We start from the raw sequence: 12,355 nt of genomic DNA on the forward strand, positions 1-12,355 counted from the left end.
CCATTTTATTGAAAAAAATGCTCAAATTTGCTATTTTATCGATTAAAAAATCCCGATTAGACTCAATATGGCTAGGAAAACTGAGACTGTGCATGAAGGCTGAATTGTCTGAAACTACTGTTGAAAAAATCATTGATATATATATTTAAGAAAAAGGACAGAGAAATTCAGCTGTGAATATTACATGCATACAATCATGTGTATTCATATAATAAATATCATAACATATAAAAAGAGTGATTTTTTTTATTGTTTTCCCTTTTTTCTAAAAAAACGACGCGTTTTTCCCCTTTGGATGGGCCCCGCCACCATTCCCCTATTTGTGAAAAAAAACACTGATATAAAGAAGTGAAACTCCAGCTGCTGAAGCAGTATTGCATTCTCATTATATACAATTAGTTGGTCCTTTATTTAAGGCAAGTGACAAATTGCCAAAACAGTACGAAACAGAACAATAGGAAACATTACATACACACATAGAAGAATAAAGCTGGGGTCACCGCCTTTGAACGGTCAATGCAATGCAATGGGGGTTTAAACCGGTTTTGGAGCACTCAACCTCACACTTGGCCCAGCAATATTCATGATACATATAAGTGTAAATAAAATTTAACCTCAAATTAAACTAGAAGTTTGTCACAGACGTGACGTATACCCCCCCTGCATTGACACAGACTATTTTGCATGCTGTCTTCACAAAACAAGAGAATCTAATTTATGGCGATTTTTAAGAATTATTTAGCAATTATCATTTATAGCCATTTGGACCTTTGAACTCTTGAATTCTTTTACATAACACGCCGTCTAATGACTGTGAACAAAATTAATGTACAGTCATTTTTAAATCTCACAATGAATGACATAGTTATGGCCCAGACAAGATCATTTATTGCCATTTTTGACATTTAAGCAAAAAGTGTGACCTTGATCTATGAGATATCGACATAATTCTTTCGCGCGACACACCGTCCAATGATGGTGAACAAATGTGCCAAATGATTTTAAAATCTCACTATGAACGACATAGTTATGGCCCAGACAAGCTCATTTATGGCCATTTTTTACCTTTGAACTCAAAGTGTGACCTTGACCTTGGAGATATCGACGTAATTCTTTCGCGCGACACACCGTCTAATGATGCTTAAAAAAATGTGCCAAATGATTTAAAATTCTCACAATGAACAACATAGTTATGGCCTGGACAAGCTCATTTATGGCCATTTTTGACCTTTGAACTTTAAGTGTGAACTTGACCTTGGAGATATCGACGTAATTCTTTCGCGCAACACACTGTCCAATGATGGTGAACATATGTGCCAAATGATTTTAAAATCTTACAATGAATGACATAGTTATGGCCCGGACAAGCTCATTTATGATCGTTGAACTCAAAGTGTGACCTTGACCTTTGAGATATCGAAGTAATTCTTTTGCGCAACACACCGTCCAATGATGGTGAACAAATTTGCCAAATGATTTTAAAATCTCTCAATAAATGACAAAGTTATGGCCCCATGATGGTGAACAAATGTATCAAGTCATTTTAAAATCTAACGATAAATGACATAGTTATTGTCCGGTCAAACGTTTAGTTTTAAACACACTAAGTGACACGGTAACCTAGTTTTTGATCTGGCATTACCCATATTCAAACTGGACCTAAACATCATCTAGATACAATTTCTGACCAAATTTGGTGAAGATTGGATAAAGTTTCGGGACAGACTGACGGACGGACGGACCGACCGATCGACAAAGTGACTCCTATATAGCCCCCATTACCAATGGTAATGGGGGTATAACAATAATAAAAGGGAATTAAAACGCATTCAGTTTAGTTACCATTTAATTGCTCAATGGTACGAAAGAGACCAGTGTAACAGAGTTACAACTTTTTGAGGAACGATGAAATTAAACTAGAGCTTTGTTACAGACGTGATGAATACACCCACATGCCCCATTGACACATAATATTTTGCATGTCGTCTTCACAAAAAACAGCGAACACCATGCTCAATTTTTAAAACGCACTAAGTGACCCCTTGACCAAGATTTTGACCCAGAAAGGCCCATGTTCTAACTTGGCCTTAAGATCATCTCCATAAAACTTCTGACCAAGTTTAGTGAAGATCGGATGTAAACTACTTGAATTACAGAGCGGACACCATGCTGAATGTTAAAAAACGCACTAAGTGACCCCATGACCTAGTTTTTGATCCGGCAAGGCCCATGTTCCAACTTTGCCTTAAGATCATCTAGATATAACTTCTGACCAAGTTTGGTGAAGATCAGATGAAAACTACTTGAATTAGAGAGCGGACAACATTGTGATGTTTAAAACACCCTAAGTGACCCCGTGACCTTGTTTTTGACCCGGCATGACCCATATTCAAACTTGCTCTAGACATTATCAAGATACAACTTCTGACCAATTTTGGTAAAGATTGGATAAAAACTTCTTGAATTAGAGAGCGAACAACATGGTGAGGTTTAAAACACACTAAGTGACCCCCGTGACCTGGTTTTTGACCCGGCATGGCCCATGTTCGATTTGACCTACACATCATCTAGTTACAACTTTTGACCCAGTGTGGTGAAGATCGGATTTAAACTACTTGAAATAGAGAGCGGACACCATGCTCAATGTGTAAAACGTACTTAGTTACCCTGTGACCTAGTTTTTGACCCGGAAAGGCCCATGTTTGAACTTGGCCTAGACATCATCTAGATACAACTTCTGACCAAGTTTGTTGAAGATCGGATGAAAACTACTTGAATTAAAGAGCGGACAATATGCTGAATGTTTAAAATGCACTAAGTGACCCCATGACCTAGTTTTTGACCCGACAAGGCCCATGTTCGAACTTGGCCTAGACATCATGTAGATACAACTTCTGACCGACCGACAGACAGACAGACAAGCTCACTCCTATATACCCCCCTAAACTTCGTTTGTGGGGGTATAATGAGTGTAAAAGATCCATATTACATAGCTTGGTTGTTTATGTGACTGCTAAAAATATAAATCAAACATGAAACGCCTGTCAGAGAGAAAATATTAATAAAGTTTAACAATATAAACGATATAAACCTGATGACCTAGTCACTAACAATTTCTAATAATCATGTTATAGAAAGTCAAAGTTGACAAAAAGGGACATAACTTCAGAAATTTTTCACAAAGGCAAATAACAATTGCATATTTACAACTCAAAAATGAGCATAAGGACCTATGCATGCAAGCTTGAATGCTGAACATAGGAAAGTGCAAGAATACTGTGTCAGACAAGTTTGTGTCTAAGGTCAGAAAGACTGACATATGGCTTGGGGGAAAACAGACAGAATTGCGGAAAGACAGATGTAGTCATTCATGACATATCCAGTATATCCCACTCTACTTCCTTATGTGAGGTAATTATAAAAGGGTAATGTTTGTAGTGGAAATTATGATGATGGCTTAAGATTTAAGTATGTTTTTACTTCTACAATAAAAGGTGTTTTTTTTCATTGACCCTAACACCTATATTGACCCAAACAAGTGAACATTACAAACAGAATATGTGGGTTGACAAATAGTGATGATCCTCTTATAACTAATGGTATGTATCACAATTAAATTACTTTATTGCCATGGGAACTCTCAGTATTGACAGCGCGTTTACATAATAAATTATTTAGGGTGACCAGAATCACACAGTAATCATTCTATTGTCAAAAATGCTATTGGTAAGGCATGATAGAAACAAGAGATGTGTTTGTCAAAAACACAATGCCCCCTTATGCCCCGCTTTTGTTCTATTTTATTTTTTATCATTTGGCAGGTACAGATAATTATCGCCCTTTAAAGCTTATTACTTCCCTTGGATTTTTTTTTTTACCTTTGACCTTGAAGGATGACATTGACCTTGACTTTTCACCACTCAAAATGTGCAGCTCTATGAGATACACATGCATGCCAAATTTCAAGTTGCTATCTTTAATATTGCAAAAGTTATTGCAAAACTTTAACCTTAACTTAAACCAAGGTTAAAGTTTTGGGACAGAATGACAGACAGACAGAATGACAGACAGACAGGCCAAAAACAATATACCCCCGATCATTTGATCCGGGGGCATAAAAATTGCTTGTTTAAAGAACTATTTAAAGGAGCAATAAAATACCAGCAATCATTATTCTGTTTCAATGCTTTGGAGCTACAACTTTGTGTTGAATTTATTTACTTTACAACAAATAACTTACATGCCTTAGATCAAATGCATGAGACAGAAATTCTAGCAAGAAATTCTATGAAAATAATCCATTGACTATACAGTCCAACCTGTCAATAAAGACCACTCAAGGGATTTGGTCGTTGTGGTCTTTGTTCACAGGTGGTCTTTATTCGCAGGGTCGATCGAAACTTTGCAAAATATGCTAATATTTTTTTAACTGGTACCTTATCTATGTATGTGCTCTATTGTTTAAATGTTTGAATACTTATGCATGTATAATGAAATAAAGGATTGAAAACACAGTTTTGTTTTACATTTGTATATTTATTACATGTTGCATTTCTATTCCCTTATGTTTTAATTATTTATTTAATTTGTCATATACTGTATAAATAACTATTGACATACATGTATACGTACATGTACATGTAATTCTACAAAGAACAAAGTACAAAATACACATAACATAGCAAACATTTATACATGAAATACCTGTAGAAACAACAACACACAATAAGCACTACGACCCCGTCCCCCTTCACTCAAGACACACACAAAATCAAAACACTCACTTAAAAAAATCACTTATTTTACTCTGCTTGACACTAGAGTCCATCCTATATTTGATAAACACATCCTGTGCTTCCATGATTGAGTTCAGCAAGCAGTCATTTTTAAGAACTGCAAACGAGCGCAGCTTCTGAAGGCACTCAGCTGCTTCACTAACACTTACACACTTGGGAGCTTCTGTTCCATCGTCGTTCTCGTCATGCTCAGCGGCGGCATCGGCGGCGGTGTTTCCATTGAGATCAGCGAGGATCTGGGGTGCCGGTCGCTCCCAGAAATCCATGTTGCTATCGCAAGTCGGCAGATTGTTGTCAATCTTGTCGAGTTCAGTGATATCACAATTGAAGAGCTCCTTGGAGACACGAAGCATGGACAGGGGAAGATCGTCCTCAGGTTCAAAATCAGTGTCACTCACGACGGTCGTATGGTCGCCCGTTGTTAGGAAGTCAGGTGTGAGGCCACACTTCCCGAAGCACTTTGAAATCGTCTCTGTTGAGAGTTCCCGCCAAGCAGCCGAGATCCAATAGATGGCGTCGAGGATCGAGATGTCGCGCAGTATTTCGGGACCAAGCTTGGTGGGATGACGGTCCATCTCTTCCAGGACGTACTTGAGCTGCCGCTTCCGGAACTTAAGTTTCACCGCCTTAATTATTCCCGCATCCATTGGCTGTACCAAAGACGTCCTGTTCGGCGGAAGGAACTGTAAGTTCACGTTTTTCAGTTTGATGTCGGGGTGGACTGGGGCGTTGTCGAGCAGCAACAGGATGTTTCGCTTCTGCTTCCCCATCTGGCGATCAAGGTCCCTGAGCCAAACCTCCATCAGAGGGGTGATCATCCAAGCTTTTCGATTCGCCTCATAACGGACCGGTAGCTTACGTACGTCTATGGATCCAAAGCAGCGCGGCTTCCGTGACTTTCCAATAACGAGCGGCTTCAGCTTCTCGCCTAAAAAGACAAACATAAATTTTAAGATAATGATGTGTTCTCATTTTTAAAGAGAAAAATAATGCATTTGAATATCAATTTGTCAATCTTTCGTTTGACAACTGATCATGCATGTACGATGTGAAGTTTTATTGCAGATTCGTTCGAACGACACACAGACACAATTTTGTTTTACGGATCATTTCGGCTTAGAGGACTGGATGAGTCATGTAAAATATGGAATATAAAATATATTTTTAATAAACAACTTTTATTAATTATTTTCAGCTCAATTCAACTGTGAAAAATGCGTCTAATATCACTAACATAATGTTACATTACCTGTCATGGATGCACAGAGTGCAATTGTGATGCGAAGCTTTGATCGCTTGCCGCCGGCGCACGATTCACCCTTGGTGAAGTAGGTCGACCGGGTCGAATCCCTAAAGAATAGACCGCTCTCATCCATATTGAAGATGTCCTTGGGTTCGTACCCGGCACACACAGTGGGTAGCCTCTCCTTCCAGTCTCTTACAATATCACTCTTGACTTCACCCCGCTCACCACTCTGAATCTTAAATACAATGCTGTTTCTTTTTACAAAAGACGCGAGCCAGCCATTGCTAGCCTTAAAGTCCAAATATCCTAACTCACACGCAAACTTCAAGGCTTTCTCCTGGATCATAGGTCCAGACACAGGCAAGAGCCTTGCACTTGCGTCAACAAACCACTTATGCACTAAGTCATTCACTGACGCGAATTCCGACTCACGCTTAGGGCGTTTACTTTCACAGTTTACGTTCTCCTCGAATTCGTCCATAATCTCACGTTTACGCTTTAAAATGCTCTGAATTTGAGTTTTTCCTACACCAAGATCACTAGCCACTCGTCTACAACTGTGTCCTTCACCTAACAAACTAATGACCTTAACGCGTTCTTCCAAAGTCAAGAACTTACGCTTGGAAGCCATGATGGTTAACTTGAACTGACAATTTACTTTTCTATAATCTATGAACGTCTTATTACGGAGAAATTTAAGAAGAGAATGACTATCAAAATGTTTGTCTTTAATAGGCATCGTAAATGATATGAAACCGTTAATTTCCTTAATGAGTTTATGAAAGCCAAATTTGTCTTTGATATTTTCGGCAATTAGTACATTAATCGCGAGTCACTTAAATACAAAGGCAAATTTTTACACTTTTGACAAACTGTCAAATGCATAAAAGAAGCAGGCGACTACCAATTAGCAATGCATGTTAAATAAACAAACAACTGCTATCGAGTGCAATAAACTGTCACTTGCCAATATCTCCATAGCGACCGACGAGTCCACTGGTAAGATGTGTATCATGTGACTACACAGCGTCCTGCGGCCATTTTGTTTTTTGAAAGTTGCGATTTTTATGATTGCAGTGGTCGTTGTAAGCTATCAAAATGGAGTTTGGGAATGTAAAAGGGTGGTCGTTGGTCTTTGTTCACAGGTGGGCTTTATTCGCAGGTTCAATATATAGTGAAATCGTTCGGGAGGAAATCGGTGTGGTCGTTATTGACTGTCGGTCGCTATTAACAGGCGGTCGCTCGGGCAGGTTGGACTGTACAGAGAATATTGGTGGCTTCCCCTAATTTTTGGCAAAATTTTCCTCAGAAAAAAAAGGGGGCTTTGTAGACCAAACGCAAATTTCGGGAATGCCTTCCAAGTGTGGGATCATTTGAGAATGAATATTTTAATAACTTACTTTGCATCACCACCTGCGCAGTTAAAATAGAGGGAATTATCTTCACAACGTATGCTCCCCGACAGTTCAGGTCCCTGAACAGATTGTAAAATGTTTGACGCGCACGACGATAATGGAAGTTTCCAAGCTAGTTCGTGTTAAGCAGCTGATATTTTCCAGCATTTTTTACGACAGAAGTGGAAATTTAAGACAGACACCTGCCAGAACTCAGGTGTCTATATAAACTAACTACAAATAATACGGCTGCACTAAAGATCATCACAATGTACAAATTCAAAACAAATACAGTACAGAGCAAAGCAGTTCAAATATCAAAGCGCTGAAGGCACTGGAGTTGTTCGCTACAGCATAATCTTAGACGCAACTTATTTTTCTAAATTATTGTATAGCTTTTTAAATCGCATGTTTGAAATGAACACAACCCATTCAAATTTATAAAGAGTGTGTCTTCACGCACAGGTTGAGATGCATGTGCACTGTTTATCATTTTATTTATTTTATAGAGATAACTTTAACAAAATAACAACAACATGTTCAACGTTTTATAAATTAAGGACTGTGAATATAAACAAACTTAACCTTATACTATTGCGTTGTTTAGCATCCGTGAATACAAGAGATCACCGCTATCTGTTAAGAACAAAAGAACGTTTCCCAGACGTATAAAATTTAACCCCGATTTAGTGGCAAGTATTATTAACAAGGTTATGGAACAGATGCATGATAGTGTATTGGATTTTCCATATCCCTTGAGCTTTACTTTTATTTTCCGCATCTATTAATAGTCTCAGATTAAAAATGACCTTTGCTGGGCAAAAATACCACATCATTAAGACGCATACACATATTATTGATTACGCATATACCTGGTGCTCACTCAAGTGCGTTATCATATTTGAAAATTTTGACATCAATTAAAGAAACTGTAAATGAGAAACATCACACAGAAGAAATCGAAGCAATTCTCTTTGTGCAAACACACTGATATTTTGACAGGCTTGGTAAAACAAATAAAGCATGAAAGGGCCACTTGAGAGGGACATTACAAGAGGTGAAAAATTACCACTATAATCCACGGTGCCTAAGAATAAATCAAACCTTAAACATAAATGCCATATCTACAAGGATCAAATATTGACAAACTCTTTGCAGACACCCTTCATCATAAACCAACAGCCTTTTGTCAAAACAATGGCAGATAGGAATGCTCAGGGCAAACATTGACATTTGCATTTGAAAGTGAAATAAACAGAATACTGATAAAAAGACATATGACCTGTAAACTGTAAATACAATCATCCCAGGCATACAAGTTTTTAATGCTCAAACCCCTACTAACACCTCTCTTGGGGCGGAGACAATAAAAACCACACTCTAGTATAAGAAAACCAATAACAATGCCTGAATAACAATAATATTAATCCTTGAGATAACAAGAATACTGCATAATATTAATAACTATAATAAGGGGCTAAACCTTATTCTAAAATAACGCCATCCATTCATCATATACTATTATTTCATCACTATAAGACCTATTAATTTAAAGCAGTTAATATAAATATAAATGTAAATCAAAAATGGTCCAGCTTTTGGGTGCTGCCTGGATGCTTGGGAAGCAGGTGGGAATGAGCAATGGCGACTCCGGATGGGGTGCTGTGCTGTGAGCCTCCTTGCTTGACCATAGACTGATTTGTTGTCGCGCGCAGCAAGAGGGTGGATGAGAGTGCATTTGTCTTAAGAGACTTTGGCGGTTGGAGGCTCCGGGCGAGACCATGTGTGTGTGCGGGCGAGCGGGGTCTGGCCTGTGTGGCATGCATGTGCTTGTGCGAGGGCGGCGTACTTTGCACACTGGGAACTGCGACGAGAAGCTACTGCCTTCTGTGACTGACTGACGGACGCTATATTATAATATGCTATACATAACCATCCACAGATCACCACCACAAGACCCAGGGCACATTAAAGTAACATCCCACACTCTGAGAACTGAAGCTCAACGCAACTGCCTTTACGACCAAAGGACACGAATGATTTGACCAACCCTCCCACTTCCGACCAGACATACACACATATAAAATACACCCAACATAATCCACATCAGAGCATCATCACACGTTTCAAGGCACATTAAGGTCTCATTGGCCAGAATGCACTGAACTTTTTATATAAAAAAAAAAACATTTTTGGCATAAACGCAGTTACCCAGGGTAAATTTGACCTACTTAGGCTCTAAATTAAATATTTCCCACTGAAAGGTCACAGGGGCATGTCGGGCTACAAAGAATCGTGAAGAGGCAAGTAGGACCTGAAAATAAATTCTGATATACACACACACCAAAACAATTAAAACAAGAGCGTTCAAAGGACAGCGCGCTCGACTATTCGAGTGTCGACAGTATAACGTAAGCCATCATGGAGAGGGGGCATAATGTGGGTGTGTGGTCATTTAATAGATGATATTTCAAAAAAAAGAAAGAAAAGAAAAAAAAAATTGGGGGGGGGGGGATTCTGGGGTGGGGCGTGGGGGATGGTTTGGGTGGAGTCCATTGTGGTATGTCAGGTAAGTGTTGTTTTGTCAAAGTATGAATCAAATGTGATCATAAACAAGACTATTGTGAAGTAATATGGTCCCCTACCAGCTCCACCATTGTCAGAAATTCCAGCATTGTCAGATTTTTTTTTGCCATAGCAACCAGAATTTTTTACATAGGAACAAAATAAAATGACGTGCATAATCTCCATATTGCCATCTATCCATATTTCAAGTTTCATGAAAAAATATGAAGAACTTTAAAAGTTATCGCAGGATCCAGAAAACCACCATTTTAACCAGTATTTCTAGTTTATTTGTTGCCATAGTAACCAGAATTGTTGATGTAGGAACAAAATGAAATGACATGCATAATGTCCATATTGCCATCTATCCATGTTTCAAGTTTCATGAAAAAATATAAAGTTATCGCAGGATCCAGAAAAGTGTGACAGACTCACATTAGTGACGGACTTACTGACTGACTGACTGACGGACACACAGAGCGCAAAACATAAGTCCCCTCCGGTGAAACTGGTAGGGGACAATAAAGAAGTTATGGCAATTTCAGCAAAATTTATTAATTTGACATTGAGAGTCAAGGTCATTCAAAGGTCAAGGTCAAATTCAACTTGCCAGATACAGTAACATCATGATAGTAAGAAAGTATTTAAAGTTTGAAAGTAATAGCATTGATTCTTTAGAAGTAAAGTGGATCTAAACACAAAATTTGACAAAATATTCAAAGTTACAAAGACAAAAAAGGCCATAATTCTGTTAAAAGCCAACCAGACTTACGCAGCTTGCCCTGTACAGTCCCCTTACGATAGTTAGCGAGTTTTCCAAGTCTAAAAAGCATATCTATGATACTTTAGAAGTAAAATTGACCAAAACACAAAACTTAACCAAATGTTCAATTATCTAAGTATAAAAGGGGCCATAATTCTGTCAAAATGCTTGATACAGTTGTCTGCTCTTGTTTATTGATAGGGGTCATGTTGGTGAAGAAGTATGCAAAATATGAAAGCAATATGTCAAAGGACATAGGAAATATTTGAGGTGGTACGCAAACTTTAACATCGATTTATTAATAATATGCATATTCTATGTGAAAAAAGGGCCATAATTCTTACAAAATGCTTGATCCAGTTGTCTGCTCTTGTTTATAGATTGGGGTCATGTTGGTAAGGAAGTTTGCAAGATATGAAAGCAATATGTCAAGGGACATAGGAAATATTCGGGGTGGTACGCAAACTTTAACATAGAGTTATCAATAATATGCATGTTCTAAGTGGAAAAAGGGCCATAATTCTTACAAAATGCTTGATACAGTTGTCTGCTCTTGTTTATAGGTTGGGGTCATGTTGGTAAAGAAGTTTGCAAAATATGAAAGCAATATGTCAAGGGACATAGGAAAAATTTGGGGTGGTACGCAAACTTTAACATTTGCACGCTACCGCTAACGCCGACGCTGGGGTGAGTAGGAAAGCTCCACTATATATATTTCATATATAATAGTCGAGCTAAAAATAACGTCTTTGAATTATTACTTGGGTATCTATAGGAAAAGACATTCCAAAAAGGTTAACTTATTATAAACATCATGCATATATATTTTCAGTGGTTTACTATTGCTACACCATAGCAAGACTTTGCTATATGACAGTGCAGTGCAACCAGGCACATCTTGAAATAAAACCAGACACAATCAAGATATGTTTGCCATGAAAGGTTAATAATTGGAAAGTGTACTTTCAGTTTGCATTTTATCGGGAAAACGTTGACTGCTAAGATTTGTTCAAGTGGTTGTGGCCAAAATTATACTTAAGTAGGCAGCATGTTTAAATTCTAATGGGAACATTAATTCCATACTTATATGCATGAATTGCAGCCAAAAATTGCAAGTGTTAATGAGACTGGACAAACAAAATGCTTTTTTATTGTTCTTAAATAAAAGATGTATTCATGACCAGAGTCATAAAGTTTTATTGTCATAGGACAATTAAAGGAACAGTTTCTTGAAGTTTCATTAAAATCAGCCCAAGAAAAAATCAATTGGACAATCTGTCTACCCTTTCCCACTTAGACACGGTGCCTATACCACGTGACTTTTTCTGATCTGTGTTGGGAGAATAAAGCGCGACCCAATTAACATTTTTAAGGATCTCTTTTAAAATATTTCACCATTTTAAATGTGATAAAGTGGAGAGCCCACTCATGTGTAAGATTTGTCTATAGGCATCATGATCTTTTTAAACAAATAAGTATTTCTTCAGTAAAGTGCAACCGGGCCTTTGTAATATGAAGTCCCCACACTGATCCGACATTTTTTCTAACCGTTCAAACGCGCGGTGGCACTTAACTGAAAAAATACATATTT

General features: G+C 38.0%; 2 protein-coding genes across 2 annotated transcripts in view; both read right to left on the bottom strand.

Moving 5' to 3' along the window:
* LOC127869321 (tetratricopeptide repeat protein 28-like) overlaps positions 1-12,355 on the bottom strand; it is a 138,486-nt gene that overhangs the window by 94,208 nt on the left and 31,923 nt on the right. The gene's annotated exons all lie outside the window — the stretch shown is intronic.
* LOC127869327 (tigger transposable element-derived protein 4-like) lies at positions 4,745-7,047 on the bottom strand. Its single transcript, XM_052411811.1, has 2 exons — positions 6,046-7,047; positions 4,745-5,724 (listed from the first exon to the last, which is right to left on the bottom strand). The coding sequence occupies exons 1-2, from the start codon at positions 6,779-6,781 to the stop codon at positions 4,781-4,783; spliced, it is 1,680 nt and encodes a 559-aa protein (XP_052267771.1). The 5' UTR covers positions 6,782-7,047; the 3' UTR covers positions 4,745-4,780.

This window comes from Dreissena polymorpha, chromosome 1, assembly GCF_020536995.1.
Source record: "Dreissena polymorpha isolate Duluth1 chromosome 1, UMN_Dpol_1.0, whole genome shotgun sequence".
Classification (NCBI taxonomy): domain Eukaryota; kingdom Metazoa; phylum Mollusca; class Bivalvia; order Myida; family Dreissenidae; genus Dreissena; species Dreissena polymorpha.

What these genes read in the sequence shown, in the direction of transcription:
- LOC127869327 (XM_052411811.1), bottom strand. Translation starts at nt 6,781, where the DNA reads ATGCCTATTAAAGACAAACATTTTGATAGTCATTCTCTTCTTAAATTT. An exon ending in ACTCTGTGCATCCATGACAG is followed by an intron (nt 5,725 to 6,045) that starts GTAATGTAACAT and finishes TTGTCTTTTTAG; the next exon opens with GCGAGAAGCTGAAGCCGCTC.